Source organism: Onthophagus taurus, chromosome 1 (assembly GCF_036711975.1).
Source record: "Onthophagus taurus isolate NC chromosome 1, IU_Otau_3.0, whole genome shotgun sequence".
Taxonomy (NCBI): Eukaryota; Metazoa; Arthropoda; class Insecta; order Coleoptera; family Scarabaeidae; genus Onthophagus; species Onthophagus taurus.
Window position 1 is genome coordinate 37,474,695 of NC_091966.1, and position 17,056 is coordinate 37,491,750.

Consider the following 17,056-nt stretch of genomic DNA (forward strand, 5'->3'; position numbering starts at 1 on the left):
TTATCTTACTGCGGATACGCTTTATCAGATTATAAACGGATCTGACATGAATTGTCGATGTCTTTACTACGTGATTTTTTGTCGAATTTAACATCACAAACGTGTTTGTCAATGTGCCGTTAAAAAACATGTTGCAGCAACTTTTAGAAATTTATTAAACATTTTTTAAATATTTTTTACCGCACGTTACAACAACAACTCCTACTGCAGAATATAACCGCATTTTAACGCGTGGTAGTTGGAGACATTGACGTCACCACATTTCTCATATGAATCAGCGATAATGCGACCGTCGTGGGATTTCCCTTCTATAAACCGTATGTCCGTAGTAAGAAGTTAAGCGTGTGTTACGTGGGAGACCTTGTAAATGCTAATTTCAATTTTCCATTCTATGCTTACACATTTTAATTCGGTGCTAAAAATAGAAATGAAATAAATAACGGAAAATAATATAATATTAAATTAATTAGTAATGTAAGGGACAATTTTAGTGGATAAAAAAAAATTGGCAATGTTAAATGAGTTGTTTATGCGCATGTGTTGTTGGCACGAGCCTCCCCTCCTATCTACTGTTGTGGATTTTGAAAGGAACCCGCTGGAGAGTGAAACACCATTTGACTTGGTGTTGTTGTCTAGAACGCAGGTTCTAATAAATCAGTTATGGTAGCAAATTGTGACGTCCTTATTGCTGACAATAGTGTATCATCAACAATGCCAAGTAGTTCGAAAGTTGTCTTGGAGACTTCTCCCCATACCAAATCGGAAACGAGGAGAAATAACAAACCCATCATGGAAAAACGGAGGAGGGCTCGAATTAATAATTGCCTAAACGAAATGAAAGCGCTAATTTTAGAAACAACAAAACGAGATGTAAGTTTAAAAATCATCATTAAGTGACATGTTTGATAATTTCGATTTATTTTTAGCCCGCACGTCATTCGAAATTAGAAAAGGCGGATATTTTGGAAATGACGGTGAAATATCTTCAAAGCAGGAGAAGAAGGGACCAATCCACGTTTTCTCATCCAGATCAATTTAAAGCGGGATTCGGATTTTGCTTAAACACCATTGCGAAATTTCCCGGATTAGATATCGGGACGAAAAAGAAACTTTTGCAACATATTTCTAGTTATTGTAATAATAATATTCAACAGCCACAAATGGTTATGAATCAAAACCAAAATAATCAAAACAATCAAAACAGTAAAGTTTTATTGGCAAACGTTTCTCTTTTATGGCCGAGTGGCGGAACAGTTCAAACGATTTCTGCCAATCCTAACAACCACTTTATGCTTTCGATTCCACAAAGAACACCTTCAACTCTATCTGCGTCATCTTCAAGCTCCAGGGCGGATACGCCGGAGATTATGGATGACGATTCAATGAAACCACTGTCTTTGGTCGTGAAGAGGCGATTTGAAGACGAAACACCGAGCGTGTGGCGACCTTTCTGACCTCTAATTATGACTTAATTGCGAATTTGTGATATTAATCCTTGCCATATTATTTATTTTTATCATATTGACAATGTGATTGTAATTAATAATGTAATTAATCCAAATAAAATGTAAATATTTTAACTTTTTTATTAAAAAAAATTGTTTTAATTTCCCCTAAAATAAAAGAATTCGCAAAAGATTGCAAATCGACACAAAAAAAGGAGCTAATACTATCTCCTACCTGTGCCACAGGTGTCAAGGAAGGAGGAATTTGTTTCTGCGCAATGTTTCCTCGACCACGAGGTTAACCCCCACCTCAAAAAAGCATCCCAAACAGAACGACTTTGGAGGCAGCGTCCCGCAGGACGTCATTCGTTCGCGAACTCCACAAGTGTTGAGAGGTTCAAATAAATCGAAACGCGACAACTAAAATTCTTCTCGTAATCTTGTTTCATTTAAATCCAAGTGCAATATGGTGACAACCGAAGACGTTAGTGTATCATCATCAACAATGCCAGGAAGCAGTGCCATAACACATCAAAATTTGGATCAAAAAATCGAGAAGAAATCCGAAAACAGACGCAGCAACAAACCAATCATGGAGAAACGAAGAAGAGCAAGGATTAATAACTGCCTAAACGAACTAAAAGGCTTAATTTTAGAAGCAACTAAAAGAGATGTAAGTTAATTTAATTTTTTTAATTAATTAATTAATTAGTTATTAATTAATTTTTTTATATTTAGCCCGCCCGACATTCCAAATTAGAAAAAGCCGATATCTTAGAAATGACCGTCCGATATTTGCAAGACAACAAATCTAAAGAACAATCGATTTCGCCCGATACATTAAGCGCGGGTCATTTCAAAGCGGGATTTACAGTTTGCGCGAACGCTGTCTCAAAATTTCCCGGATTAGAACCATCCGCGAAAAGAACTCTTTTACACCACATCTCAAACTGTTGGAATCAACAGCCCGTCGTTTTACCATCGACGAACGAGATCCAACAAAATCCCAGGATCCTATTACCCAATAATACCTCAATACAAATAGTTCCTAACTCGAACGGCGATATTTTTTTGTTGCCGGCCACGCAAAGTACCCAAAATTTACCTCTGTTAGTACCGATACCTCAAAGAACGGCTTCGACGTGTTCATCGGCTTCAAGTTCTCGATCGGAAAGTCCGCAAGAAATCGAGGATTCCCCGAAACCTTTGGCTTTGGTGATAAGGCGAGAGGAAGATCATAAAAAGGAAGTTTGGAGACCATTTTAAATTTGAAAAATTTTTATTTCATTTTAATCGACTTAAAAAAAACGTGTGATATTTAGAATTCCTGAATGCCATATCTTATATTATAAATATTAATATTTACTCGATAAGGTACCATATTTATATTATCGCGAGTGATTGAAAAAAAAATTATTAATTTTTTTTACTATTTTTGTATTAATAACGTTTATTTTTTAATTTGTACAAAATTATTACGTAGGTGTATATGAAGGGTGTTTGGAGTGTGATAATTTACGATTAATGATTGTGACATACCTGTGCCTTAATAGATATGTAATGAAAAAATTGAATAAAGTATTTATTTTTTTGTATGATATATGATGTTTTGTCTCAAAGTGTTTTCCTCATTCGCCGTTGTTAATAATATTATTCGCTTATAATGTAAGTATTATTGTTTTCAACTTAATTTTGCAATTATTTTCGAAAAATAACTTTCTTTTTTGCATTTTTTGCATCAGATCGTGTGTGGTCCAAAAACTTAACCCCACCAATTTTCTATACCAACACCACTCAAAATCTAGCAGTTTTTAGTTTCGGTAGAGCTATTAACCCAAGACCACCAATGAACGTGCAATTAGACCCTAATTGAATTGTTTTGTTTTTCCCACATCACCCAAGAAGTTTTTGCTACTTCTCATTTTTTTTAACTACAACTTAAAACTGCTTTTTCCACGCTTGACCCATACCGATGAAGTCATAAACCCAACCCGTATGATTAAGACATATGGGTTCCTTAAATTGGTGGTTTTAACCCGATGAAATTAATCGAAGGATTTATTTATTTTTTTTAAGTCTTATTGAAATTAATATTACAAGTACTACTTAGTGTAAAGAACTAAAATTATTTTTTGGGGATTTTAATTTTAAAGATTCTTTTTTGGAGTTCAATCTGGGTGGTCCAGGTACTCTTCGGGTTGATTCGAAAAAAACAAAGGGTCGGAGGGGAATTTAATAAACAATCGGGCGGTCGGGGACGGTGCGTTAATACAGCAATTTGGGTCGGCTGCGATTCGATTTTAATAACACGATGTCTGTCCTCCGGTTCGCTACTAAACGCCCAGATTAATAACGCCGTAAATTGGCCGAAAAGCGCCTTCCCCGGATCCCCGCTTCGTCGGCGTGGAAGCGCAGTAAAAAGCCGGCTCCTCCGGACTCGGGGACCACACGCGCGGCCCCCGCCGCCATCGGGGCAAACACCGAGAATTAATTAGTGTGGAAATTTGACCTCTGAGAAGGATACAGCTCAATCGGACTCTGCCGCTCTTTACCTAACAGGTACGACAAACCAAATAAAAAAAATAACAATAAAAACCGATATGTAAATTAGGTAGACAAGAAATTCCTTCGTGGAAAAACGACTACTCATTCCACAAAGAAAAACGTTTACTAAAAACACTTTTAACCATTAAAATGAAAATTTCTTTCTTAATTATTATTTATCCCAGCAATTATTTAAGCAAAACTATCTAACGAGCAGAATACAGTAAGTAGAATGGAATGTTAGTAGATTACATTAATTGCATACTCTGTTACAGCGGCACCGGATATATGGGTGCCTTAGGTGTGTATTAAAGTTTTAATATACCACAATTTACCCAGTTATTAAGGTTTCATTTTAATCAAAACTACCACTAAACTTAAATGCAATCAAGTGGTATAATAGTAATTATTATACTTACTAATATACCATTATACATAGGTTCCGAGAATTTGTGTACTGCACCATAGAAAGTGGAATTGCAAAGATCACAATCCAGACATCAAGGGTAGTAGAAACTTCATAGCATGAGTTTACAATGCGGGTTAGGTACTGAATGATGTAATGGCAGAAAAGTTTGGGATGTTGTGTGGATGTCTAAGTCAACAGCAGATAATACCAGACAACTATCACACATGCTGTCCATTGCAACCTCTGGATCTTGATATACTCTGAGAGCACTAACTCCTTGTAATAGCTGTATAAGTCTTGGCATAATTTTAATCACAAATACCAGAGTGAAAATGATGACGATTCCTGTAAAAATTTTTGGTCTAAACCTAAAGAGTGCTTTAAGTCTTATGAAACGTGGTTTTTATGCTATTTTTTGTAAATCGCGTTTTTATATATTTTTTTAACACAAATAAAGTAAATTTTGGCAATGTAGGGAAATAGGTATGTAGCAGTTGGTAACACCGGAACACTTGGAATATAGAAACTTTGAATTGACAATTAGAAACTGTCAAAACACAAAATGTATTCACCTGACAAAAATGTTTCATGTACACCTCCCAAAATAAGAGAAATTGCTCAGAGTTCAATGTCCTCATCATTGTGGACCTTGTATTCGATGCTAAGAACGCGTTTAAACATGAAAAACAATTATTTTTGTAATTCGCGACGGTAATGAAAGCTATTACAGTACTCAAACGGGTGCTGTAATGACAGTCTTTACAGCATCCGATGCTGTAATGAGATTTTAGTAACATTTTATGGAATTAGTTCAAGTTGGTGACATTGGGTCATTAATTTTTCTAGTTGTCAATGTGACAATGTTTGTCTATGGATGTTTAAACACGTTCTTAATTTCGAATACAAGGTCCACGATGATAAGGACATTGAACTCTGAGCAATTTCTCTTATTTTGGGAGGTGTACATGAAACATGTTTGTCAGGTGAATACGTTTTGTATTTTGACAGTTTTTATTTGTCAATTCAAATTTCTATTTTCAAGTGTTAGGGTGTTAGCAACTGCTACATACCTATTTCCCTACATTGTCAAAATTTATTTTATTTTTGAGGAAAAAAAAGGATAAAAACGCGAATTACAAAAAATAGCATAAAAAACACGTTTCACAAGACTTAAAGCACTCATTCATTGCACAACTTGAATTCGTGCATTTTAAACGTGTCTTACGAAACTTGTTTTTTAATATACTATTTCACTCTTAGATATTTTTGATTAGACGCATCATTTTCGATATATTTGCAAAAAAGATACAACCTCGATTTTGGAATATTTTCATTAACCGTAGCTGCCTATGAAAACAAATTGTAAGTAAAAACAACCTGATAGAAAAACATTTCTAAATATTGAAAGACGTTTACGTGAGACCAGAAATTTAACACAGAAGTGTGTATATAACGGGAATCTGAAGTCAGTTCGAACACCCTAATTAGAAGAAAACATTTTGGATTTTGTGGCAGATCGTAGTACTGCTAGTATTGTTGGTAGCAACAATTTAGACATTTCAGAATGTTCAAAGGTACGTCTTGATATGTTCTACATGAACAGCAATTGTATCCATAAATGTGTCGAGAGTACAAGAAATTAAACTTGCTGATAATCCGTTGCAACAACATGATGGAGAAATGTACTATTGATGCTGCGTTTTTAGAAAAAAGTACTTTTTAAAGTACTTTTTAGAAGAAAATCCAGATTTCATGCTACATTGAGTAATAATTTAACAGATTTCTTTTAAACGAACTTAAATCTTTTTCTGAATAACTCGAAAACGATGCGTCTAATCAAAAATTTGTAATAGTAAAAATAATTTCAAAATGAAATAGGCTTTTAAAATCAGTTGGCAAAATTTAATGGTTTACGACATAATAAAAAAATTTAAGGAAATAACCTTTGTAAGCACCCTGTATAGCATTGATCCCGTGTTTGTATATTTTCAAAAGTGATCTTAAACGATTTATCATGGTAACATTACACCGTTTGCCAAATTTTATCTTTTTTTGACAAACCGTACTGAAAATATTTAAGAAAATGTTTAAAAATGTCTTAACTTTGATGTCCCATATCTTAACCATTTATGGCTAAGACTGTCAGTTAGGATTTTTCACTTCAAACATTGTAAAATCATTTCTCCATTATTTTATTACTAGTATACCATTATACATTGAGAGGTTCCGAGAAACTGTGTACTGCACCAAGAAAAGTGGAATTGCAAAGATCACAATTCAGACATCAAGGGTAGTAGAAACTTCATAGCAGGGTTAGGTACTGAACGATGCAATGTCAGAAAAGTTTAGGATGTTGTGTGGATGACTAAGTCAACAGCAGCATATTCCAGACAACTACTACACGTCCTACCCATTGCAACCTCTGGATCTTGATACACTCTGAGAACATTAGCTCCTTATAGTAGCTGTATAGTTTTGTATAAGTCGTGGCATAATTTTAATCACAAATACTAGAGTGAAAATGATGACAATTCCTATACAAATTTTTGGTCTAAACTTAAAAAGTGATAAATTGTTTAAGATTACTTTTAAAAATATACTGTATAGGTGTTCATAAAGGTTATTCCTTTAAAGCTTTTTTAGTATGTCATAAACCCTTAAATATTCCAACTGATTCTAAAAATCTATTTTATTTTAAAATTATTTTCACTCTTAGATATTTTTCATTAGACGCATCGTTTTCGAGATATTTGCAAAAAAGGTACAACCTCGATTTTGAAATGTTTTCATTAATCGTAGGTGCCTATGGAAACAAATTGTAAGTAAAAACAACCTGATAGAAAAATATTTCTAAATATTGACAGAAGAGTGTAAATAACGGGAATCTGAAATCTGAGGAATTAGAAGAAAACATTTTGGATTTTGTGGCAGATCGTAGTAGTGATAGTACAGTTCAGCAAATCCATCTTGGCCGGTCAGGTGCGCAGAAGAATATGTTGAAATGAGATAGGCGACTTCGTGAAATCACCGGCAGTAGGTATAGTGCTCGTCAAAAATTTAACATATGCACCGTAAGATTACAAAATCTCAGGAACACACAATAACCCAAATTTAAGCAGTTTGAAAATTATTAATTTTATTACGCTAACTTTATAGTAATTTTTATTTGTGTAGATTTATTAATATTGTCTATTTAAATTTCCTTTTTTTATGCTGTAAAGGAAATGTCCGTTAAACATAAACACAGGTAAATAAATCATTTCAAGGAATTTAAAGAATTTTATTGTCTATTTCTTAATTGTAACAATTAACCCTGTTTTTTAGGAAGTTTTCCTGGAAGGTATGTAAAGGGTGGTTGCCCCTTTACACCATGTAACTGCCTGTTGTATAACTTAAATATATTTTATGAATAAAATTGAATAGAGAAAAATAATTAAATTAAATAATTATATTAAATTATCATCGTGATCTTGTACCTTTGAAAGAGGGATTACACATTCCCCATTTTCGGATACGTTTGTTATAAACTTAAAAATGTTTGATATTATCTCCCGTGATTGAAGAGACAATGCCTGAAATAAAAAAATAATTTTTTGATAAATTTTATCTTTCTTAGACTTTTCTTTATTGAAAATATTTAAGAGAGTGTTTAAAAATTTCTTATCTTTGATGGCCTATATATTAGCCGTTTATGGGTTTAGACCAATAATTTTACAGGAATTGTCATCATTTTTATTCTAGTATTTGTGATTAAAGTTATGACACGACTTACAGAAACACCCTGTATATTGGGCCTACAATCCTTCTCAGGATCTTCATAACGAAGACGTCAATGCAGTTTGCTAATTTCTGAGTTAGCGTCTAAGTTTCAGAGTCATATGTCATTATGAACCTTCAAATTGTTTTATAGATCCAAAACTTTATAACGCTATGTGTATCCTTAGAAGATGAGTTTAAAGATAAATTTTACAAAGACCAAGTATATGGTAACAAAGGCTGATGGTGGAAACATATCAGAAGATTTGGAAGTTGGAGTTGACAAGATTAAAACGGTTAACGAGTAAATAAAGAAGAGAATAATCTATGCCAACGAATGCTTCCTTGGGTTGAAACAATGTTTCTTATCTAAGTTACTAAGAAAAATCAAATTAGTCCTATACAAGATCTTAATACCAGTAATTACCTATGGGTACCTACATATCTTTGTTTTAGAACCTTGCTTTAGAATAAAACACCATTAGACGACTGGAGTGTTGACATATGAAATGTTTTCCAGTTGTGGGAACGAATGCGGTGACAAAGGCAAAAGAAGAAACATTACTCGATTAGCAACCACAGTGTATATTGTGCATGAAAATATTGGTAACAGGGTATATTCTTCCAAGAAAATTGAAGTGCCATGTAGAAGCTATTCATCACAGCATGGAACTTATTACCTGAGAGGAGCTTTTCGAAGCTGGATGAAGATTGCCTCGGCTTGATATAATAGTTTTAAAAACACTATTCGGTCGGCTATATTTTCTTCTAGTAAAACTTTTTTATAGTCTCAAATCTGTAACAATTTACAAACTTCCTCCTGGCCTACTATGCTTTGACCAAGGCATAAAAATTAGAATACCGGTAATTTGTTCAATTTATTGTCATGCAAACCGGCAACTTTGTGAATATTATTTTTTCGAGAGATTTAGGTTAGATTGCTCATGAATCAAGTCAATGAGATTGGGTGGGTTGAATAAAAAAGTAGTACATGCTAATGCTTGAGGAAAAAGAATTTACTGCATAGCAAATACTTTCGGATGTAGTACGCCTTTAGTTCCGGTAGAATTTACTCATATATGTAGTACGAACTATGCGCTTTGAAGTAAATACTACTACTAATAGGAAGTAAATACTTTTAAAGAATAGAACGCACTTCAAAAGTGCAACAACATGATTGCATATATAGATGAATTGTGCCATATACAGCTGTCATGGACTGACCCAGGCCATGAAGCATCAACACTCGTAAACATCTCTTTCGCATTACATGTTGCTTGAACATTAATGCTACACACTCCTTTTAGGTTAACGTATTCATCTCCGTGAGTTACTGGTTTCAAAATCTTCATATGGGTGCAGTCAATTGCTCCAATAACATTGGGTATATGACTGTTAGCAGCCCATTCTTCAGCAGCTCTCTTTAATTCTTCACGAGTAGCAGGATATTTTATCCAAACATTTCTTTTATTACAAATGTGAGTGGAAATTTTTTTGACAATTTTGGATACTGTTGAATGGTGAATCCCTAAATCCGTGCCAACACCTATTTGAAATCCTCAGTTTTCTTAATAAATCTATAAAATGATAAGTAAAGTGATATGTGTAAAATAAAATTGAAACTCACCAAGACTTCTCAGGTACACTTCCATCTATTGGATTTTTGACAACCCGCCACCTTGAACCGGAAACTATAGAAGTATTTACTGCAATTAGTAGAACCTGCTTCACAATCATAGAATTTACTTGAAGAATTTACTTCAGTATTGTAGCATTAGCATTTACTACTGTTTTATTTAACCCACCCATTATCTATCAACAAAAATTTAAAAATCTGCTGGTGAATGTAACTTCCATTATTTCTCATAAATTTGTGTTTCCTTTGAATCAAAAGCTTAATAAATAAATGCAATTTCTTCTTATATTTATTAAACTTCTTTTTCTTGTTCTTTATTTAAAACTATGTCTTGTTTTTTCTGCTTCATCAGGCTTCTTGGCATGCTGAAGTCCAGCCACCTTTTTGAACTCGGTCTCTCACTCTTGGCAAAACACTCAACGTCCATTTCCACGTGGTCTCTCCACCATTTGCGCCTCGCCTGCACAAATCGCACCACATCAGGCACCTCTAGTTTCTCCTGTATTGCTGAGTTTCTTATCTGATCTCTCAGGATTACTCCTTTAATCGTTCTTAACGTTCTCATTTCGGTGATTTTTAGCATGCTCTCTGTTTTTGACGTATCCTTTCTAGTTTCTGATTCAAAGGTTAATACTTTGCTCTGTATGGACTAGAGATGTGTAACACTGCGCTGCGCGGCGCAATTGAGTTAACTCAGAACAATGTGTTACGTGCGCTGATACCCAACTTTAAAATGAGTCAAGTCAATTACGCCACCATTGGCGTAGTGTGGCTTACTAGGGATAGGCGCAACACACTGCTATGGCGCAGGCGGCATAAGACTTAGGGCGGGTATTTTCAACTATCTATAAAGTCCTCAATATGTATGTGACAGATCTGTTAGATTTATCACCCTATTATAGCCCTTCAAATGAGCAAATACAGGGTCCGGCAGTGAAAAGGAAAGATTTGAGGTAGGGTTTACAGCGCACCGCGAAGTGATGGGGAAGAACGTAGTCGACTAATGGCGACATTGTACAAAATACGTCATGTACTCCTTATTTAGACGTTCTGTACGCCACCACTATAACATATTCTCATTTTGCGAAGTTTAACAGGGCTAAAAACCTGACAGATGTAGATCTGTCAAATAGCTATTGAGGATTTACAGATATGTAGGTGAAAATACCGTTCTTTAATCACGTATAAAACCTGAATTTGCTAGACGTTAATACACAAATTAATGAATCATACTTTAATGTGAAAGAGGCAGCAGACGGTGCTGGCGAGCGATAGATATGATGCATCAGAAATTTTGTTATGGCGGAATTGAGTACATTGCGCTAACTCACTTAGGTGCGCCAGTATCAGTGTGTCAGCGCAGCAAATTTTGCTGCGTTAAACATGGTTAGTTTGGATATGTATTTGTTCCTCCATACAATGTAGCTTAGATATCCATATTTTCTGGAACTTTCGTTGACTTGTGCCCTAACTTTCTGGTGCAAATTTGATGATGTCAACGCCCAGGTCTGTCTAATAGAACGATCATTCATTGCCAATTTGCAGCTGACAGGCTTTTTCGATATCACCATTGCTTCTCTTTACTGAGTCTCCTTCTCGGGTATCTCCATGTTTAGTCCTTTCGCTGTGATTTGGAATCTGTATAGCATTGGCTGTAAGTCGTTCTCGTTTTCCGCAATCAAAAGGGCATCATCTGCATAATGTGAGATTTTCAAGGATTTTGTCCCATGGTTTATTGACTTCGGTTGACTTGTAAGGACATGAATTTGGGTTATTATTATTATTATTATTGCTGCCGGGTTGAGGAGGGCGGCCCCTCTCGTTACCGCGACCTATAAGATCTATTGTAACTTTAGCCCTCCAAAGGTTTAGGGCAAATGTAGGTCTTTAATGAACCTTAGTATTGTCCTGAGGTCTTGAACCTTTATGTCGGTAGGTAACAGGGGAGTTTTACCGAAGACGTTGTGGCTTAGACCGCCTCTGGCGACGCAATTGCACAGTATATGTTCAGCAGTTTCTGACTCGTCGTTGCATAGTCGACAAGTTTGATCCTCAGCTTGTCCAATGTGGAAGAGGTGGTATTTTAGGGGCACATGGCCGGTTAGGTAGCCTGAGAGCGTTCTTAGATCCCCTTTGCTGAGGCATAAAACCTCTTTGGTTTTGTTTTGCGACGGAGTTATCATACTCTTCGCTTGTCTGTGACCTGGAAGTTCTTTCCAGCGTAAGGCTATCTTTGAAGCCTCCCAGTTATTGATTATTTGTTTTAGGTGGCTTTTTTGTAGTCCACATCCAGGTTGGGGTCCAATGAAGGGCGGAATTTGGGTTAACAAGGTTATAGAAAAAATTGCAAAAAAAGTTTTTTTCGTTTCTAAACATGGTAATACTCCGAAAAACTTCAATTTCTTTATTGCCATTATCATTTTAATTGGATTGATTTGAACGCTACTACAATTAAAAATCGTCTTCGTCATAATTAAACAATTTCGAAACCAGTTGCTTATCGGGATCGTAGCACGTTATCGGCGACAAACAGAGAGCCGCGATACAAAGGGGGCCGCGCGGTCGTCGTTGCGTAAAACCTGTCGGCCGAGCGCGGCGGTCACAATAATAATAATAATAATAGTAGGCCGCGACGTTTACGTCAATGCCATCGCGGGCGGCTGCGGCGGCGAAAAATAAAAAAAAGGATCACGTCGGCTTATCGCTTCGACCGTGGGCGGCGATAGCGCCTCTGGTGGCGGTCGGTCGCGAGCCGTTTCACGACGACTGCGACGAGGCACGACGAGGCGAGGCGTACGTGAGTCAATGCGTGATCGCTGGTCGCGTGACTCAATCCCGTAGCCGTTCGCGCACGCCTCTGCGGTAAAAGAGAAAGACATATACGTCTTATATGTGACGGTTACCGTCGCGAGAAATAAGTTTCTTTTCTAACTCGGTGGCCGTGACGCCGTCATTCATTATCAAGTAAACTTTGAAACCCTGAAGATGGTTTTAATAACCGAAATCGGTTCAATTCATTCTGAGTATTTCACTTAAATTTTTTGACAACTGTAAAATCAATTTTTATGTTAATACCGAAATAACACGCGTACACACAATAGTAAATACAATAGGCACGGGAGCAGTGGTCAAATTTTACACAAATTTTTACACGGTAGCTGGGACTTTCAACGTACCGTTATGTTAAACAAAGATTTAAACCCTACGCATGAAATTACTAAATAAAAGACAACCTTTCCAACTGACTATTGACCCAATTAAGTGCCTTAATTGTACCTTATTAAAGCGAAACCGCTAAATTTTAATATTTTTATTTACAACTAAGAATTATTTTGAAAACTTGTAATAATACAGCTGTGTTAATCTTAATCTTTAACGACAGTTTTTAGTTACAAATGACTTAACGTTGCTGTAAAAACAAAAAATTGGCCTCTCTTGAGATTATTCCCATTTTTTACGGAATACTTCCTGTTTTAAAATTTTAAACTATTTCTGTAGGGGAGTTAAATTTAAATGTTGTCGGAAGGGTGGTCTAATCAATCATGTTTTGTCGGGAATTTTTTCTTTAACGAAAAAAAGACTTCTTATCGCGATGGGTAAAGAGGAGAAAACGTCGCAAATATTGATTTAAGATACACATTTTTCTCGATCATTCCAGGCGCCCGGTGAACGTTCACGCAAACATAACCGAACAATAATATTGTTGACACGACGCGTCTACTCACTTCTTGATTCAGAGTTTAGTCTAGAGATTTAAGAGTAATCACCTTAAATCGCTTCCTGATTATTATCTGATCATTTCATGCGTGATCACGTTTTAAAGGAAGCTTCTTTTTAATTCACGCTTTGTATAGACATGAATAACATATGTTTATTATTTATTAACGCCCGTTTCCGGTGAGATGCAAAATTATATATCGTCGGGAGAGTACACAGTAAGGAATAAGTAACCTTGCTAATATGTACGGATGCAATTTGCAAATATGTGTGCGAGAGGAATTGCGTTGGTAAGGTCGTGAGAAAATTAAATAACGTTATGTAGATAAACAGAAGATAACTTCTCTGGATGTGTGTTTGGATATTGATGGAAAACATCCTATTGTTAAGAAAAATATTTTGATTTGTTTTATAAAACGATTAATGTAATATAAAATGTACTAAAAAGAAAATAAATAATATATTAAAAAATTCTCGAACTATTAATATTTTACGAGATTTATTGTTGTAGCAAATTTCAATATTAACACTATATATTTTCCTCTTTATATTTTTGTTCTGAGATGCCTAGATGTCGACAAAAACGCGAAAATATAAAAATGTGATAAATTTTGTTGTTTTACATGTTTTTAATGGTAATACTGGGAAAATGGAGTATGTTACAAAAAAACATACAGAACAAAAGTGGTTGAAAATTTTATTCATAACAATATTGCTCTCTTGCATTATTGTTCTGAGATTCATAGATTTGGAGAAAAATACGAAAATACGAAAATTTGAAGAATTCCTGGTTTTATAACATGTTAGGTAACACTTGGAAATCGGAGCATGTTACAAAAGAACTTTTACAACAAAAGTTGTTGTAAACTTTATTCTTAACAATATTGCTCTCTTGCACCTTTGTACTAAGATGCATAGATTTGGAGAAAAATACGAAAATATGAAAATTTGAAGAATTCGTTGTTTTACAAGATGTTAGGTAACACTCGGAAATTGGAGCATGTTACAAAGGAACTTTTAGAAAAAAAGTTGTTGCAAATTTTATTTTTAACAATATTGCGCTCTTGTACTTTTGTTCTCAGATACGTAGATTTCGAGAAAAATACGATAATATGAAAATTTGAAGAATTCGTTGTTTTACAAGATGTAAGGTAGCACTCGGAAATTGGAGAATGTTACAAAAGAACTTTTAGAACAAAAGTTGTTGCAAATTTTATTCTTAACAATATTGCTCTCTTGCACCTTTGTCCTAAGATGCATAGATTTGGAGAAAAATACAAAAATATGAAAATTTTAAGAAATCGTTGTTTGACAAGATGTTAGGTAACACATGGAAATTCGAGTATGTTACAAAGGAACTTTTAGTACAAAAGTTGTTGCAAATTTTATTCTTAACAATATTGCTCTCTTGCACCTTTGCCCTAAGATGCATAGATTTCGAGAAAAATACAAAAATATGAAAATTTTAAGAAATCGTTGTTTGACAAGATGTTAGGTAACACACGGAAATTGGAGTATGTTACAAAGGAACTTTTAGTACAAAAGTTGTTGCAAATTTTATTCTTAACAATATTGCTCTGTTGCACCTTTACCCTAAGATGCATAAATTTGGAGAAAAATACAAAAATATGAAAATTTGAAGAAATCGTTGTTTTACAAGATGTTAGGTAACACTCGGAAATTGGAGCATGTTACAAAAGAACTTTTGGAATAAAAGTGGTTGAAAATTTTATTCTTAACAATATTTTTCTCTTGCACCTTTGTCCTATGATGCATAGATTTCGAGAAAAATACGAAAATATGAAAATTTTATGAAATCGTTGTTTTACAAGATGTTAGGTAACACTCGGAAATTGGAGCATGTTACAAAAGAACTTTTAGAACAAAAGTTGTTGCAAATTTTATTCTTAATAATATTGTGCTCTTGCATTTTTGTCCTAAGATACATAGATTTCGAGAAAAATACAAAAATATGAAAATTTGAAGAAATCGTTGTTTTACAAGATGTTAGGTAACACTCGGAAATCGGAGCATGTTACAAAAGAACTTTTAGAACAAAAGTTGTTGCAAATTTTATTCTTAACAACATTGCTCTCTTGCACCTTTGTCCTAAAATGCATAGATTTCGAGAAAAATACAAAAATTTGAAGAAATCGTTGTTTTACAAGATGTAAGGTAACACTCGGAAGTTGGAACATGTTACAAAGGAACTTTTAGAACAAAAGTTGTTGAAAATTTTATTCTTAACAATATTGCTCTCTTGCATTTTTGTCCTAAGATACATGATTTCAAGAAAAATACAAAAATATGAAAATTTGAAGAAATCGTTGTTTTACAAGATGTTAGGTAACACTCGAAAATTGGAGCATGTTACAAAGGAACTTTTAGAACAAAAGTTGTTGAAAATTTTATTCTTAACAATATTGCTCTCTTGTACTTTTGCTCTTAGATCCGTAAATATCAAGAATCAAGGCATTTGTTTATATTCAAAAGTGAGAAGAAGCAACGTTGTCTTTAAAAACATTTATCTTAAAAACTAAAAGTTACTTTCAAACATGGTTACTTTCATTAAAAAGCTGATAATTTTTTGTATAATCTCTGAAAGTTGTAGAATGATGCTTCAATAAATCAATTTATAACAATTATTTAAAGAACATAAAGGAACGTAAAGAACGGAATAATTTGATTGAGTTTTTAAATCAATATCTCAATAGCTAAAAGATGTTTTGTAAATACAAATGATAATTTTATACCGATTAATTAAAACAATTAAAACAATAAAACATGGGAATAGATGTGTTAGGAAATAGAGTCATCATTGGTGACACAAAGCATACAAACTGAAAGCTCTAACAAGGTAAATTTAAATCCAATGGAAGAATGATGACAACACTAAGACCTTAATGAAAATAGACAATAATACTCCTGATGATGCTATAACAAATAGCGAAACCGGTAGAGAAATAATAAAAATAAAAATCCATGTAAAGTGCGAAAACGAATTTTATTTACAATAATACTTGACATAACAACTATCTACTAACTATTTCGGTCAAGGCCAATTTATAGAAGTTAGTGAGGAGATGATTTTGAAGGCAATTAAATCAATTAAGAATTGAAAAACTGTAGGACTGGAAATCGACCCCAGAACTGCAAAAAATGGCACTAACAAACTAATAAAAATGTTGCGACAACTTTTAGAGACATTTATAAAAGCAGAAACAATACCGGAAATTGGAAAGAGAGCTTGATCAATTCATAAAAAACGATACAAAGATTAGTGCCGACACATTTTTAACAGCAATGCTACTTTTTTTTACCGACAGCAAATAAGTCAAGCAGCATACTGATATAAACCAGTTAGTCAACATTGGCTTTTTAAAAATGTGATGAAATCTTAAAAGATGTTCATCGAGTACTCATCTAAGCTAAATTCTCTTCTATGTTGGTTTCCGTTGTTTATTTCAGTTTATTTAATTTTTTTCAGTTTATTTCTATAATCACAAATAGGACGCGCTTATTCATCATTCTAATCAAGGTTGTAACATT

General features: G+C 34.2%; 2 protein-coding genes and 1 long non-coding RNA gene across 3 annotated transcripts; all 3 read left to right on the forward strand.

The window, feature by feature from the left end:
* Nucleotides 1-473: 473 nt before the first annotated feature.
* LOC111421759 (protein hairy-like) lies at nucleotides 474-1,580 on the forward strand. Its single transcript, XM_023054947.2, has 2 exons — nucleotides 474-870; nucleotides 927-1,580. The coding sequence occupies exons 1-2, from the start codon at nucleotides 661-663 to the stop codon at nucleotides 1,452-1,454; spliced, it is 738 nt and encodes a 245-aa protein (XP_022910715.1). The 5' UTR covers nucleotides 474-660; the 3' UTR covers nucleotides 1,455-1,580.
* Nucleotides 1,581-1,799: 219 nt separating this feature from the next.
* Nucleotides 1,800-3,045, forward strand: LOC111421770 (protein hairy-like). The gene is made up of 2 exons (XM_023054958.2): nucleotides 1,800-2,118; nucleotides 2,184-3,045. Exons 1-2 carry the CDS (start codon nucleotides 1,912-1,914, stop codon nucleotides 2,709-2,711), a joined length of 735 nt encoding a protein of 244 aa, XP_022910726.1. The 5' UTR covers nucleotides 1,800-1,911; the 3' UTR covers nucleotides 2,712-3,045.
* Nucleotides 3,046-3,895: 850 nt separating this feature from the next.
* LOC139432600 (uncharacterized) lies at nucleotides 3,896-4,770 on the forward strand. The gene is made up of 3 exons (XR_011642344.1): nucleotides 3,896-4,004; nucleotides 4,057-4,212; nucleotides 4,265-4,770. It is a non-coding gene; the product is annotated as an uncharacterized lncRNA (long non-coding RNA).
* The last annotated feature ends 12,286 nt before the right edge of the window (nucleotides 4,771-17,056 follow it).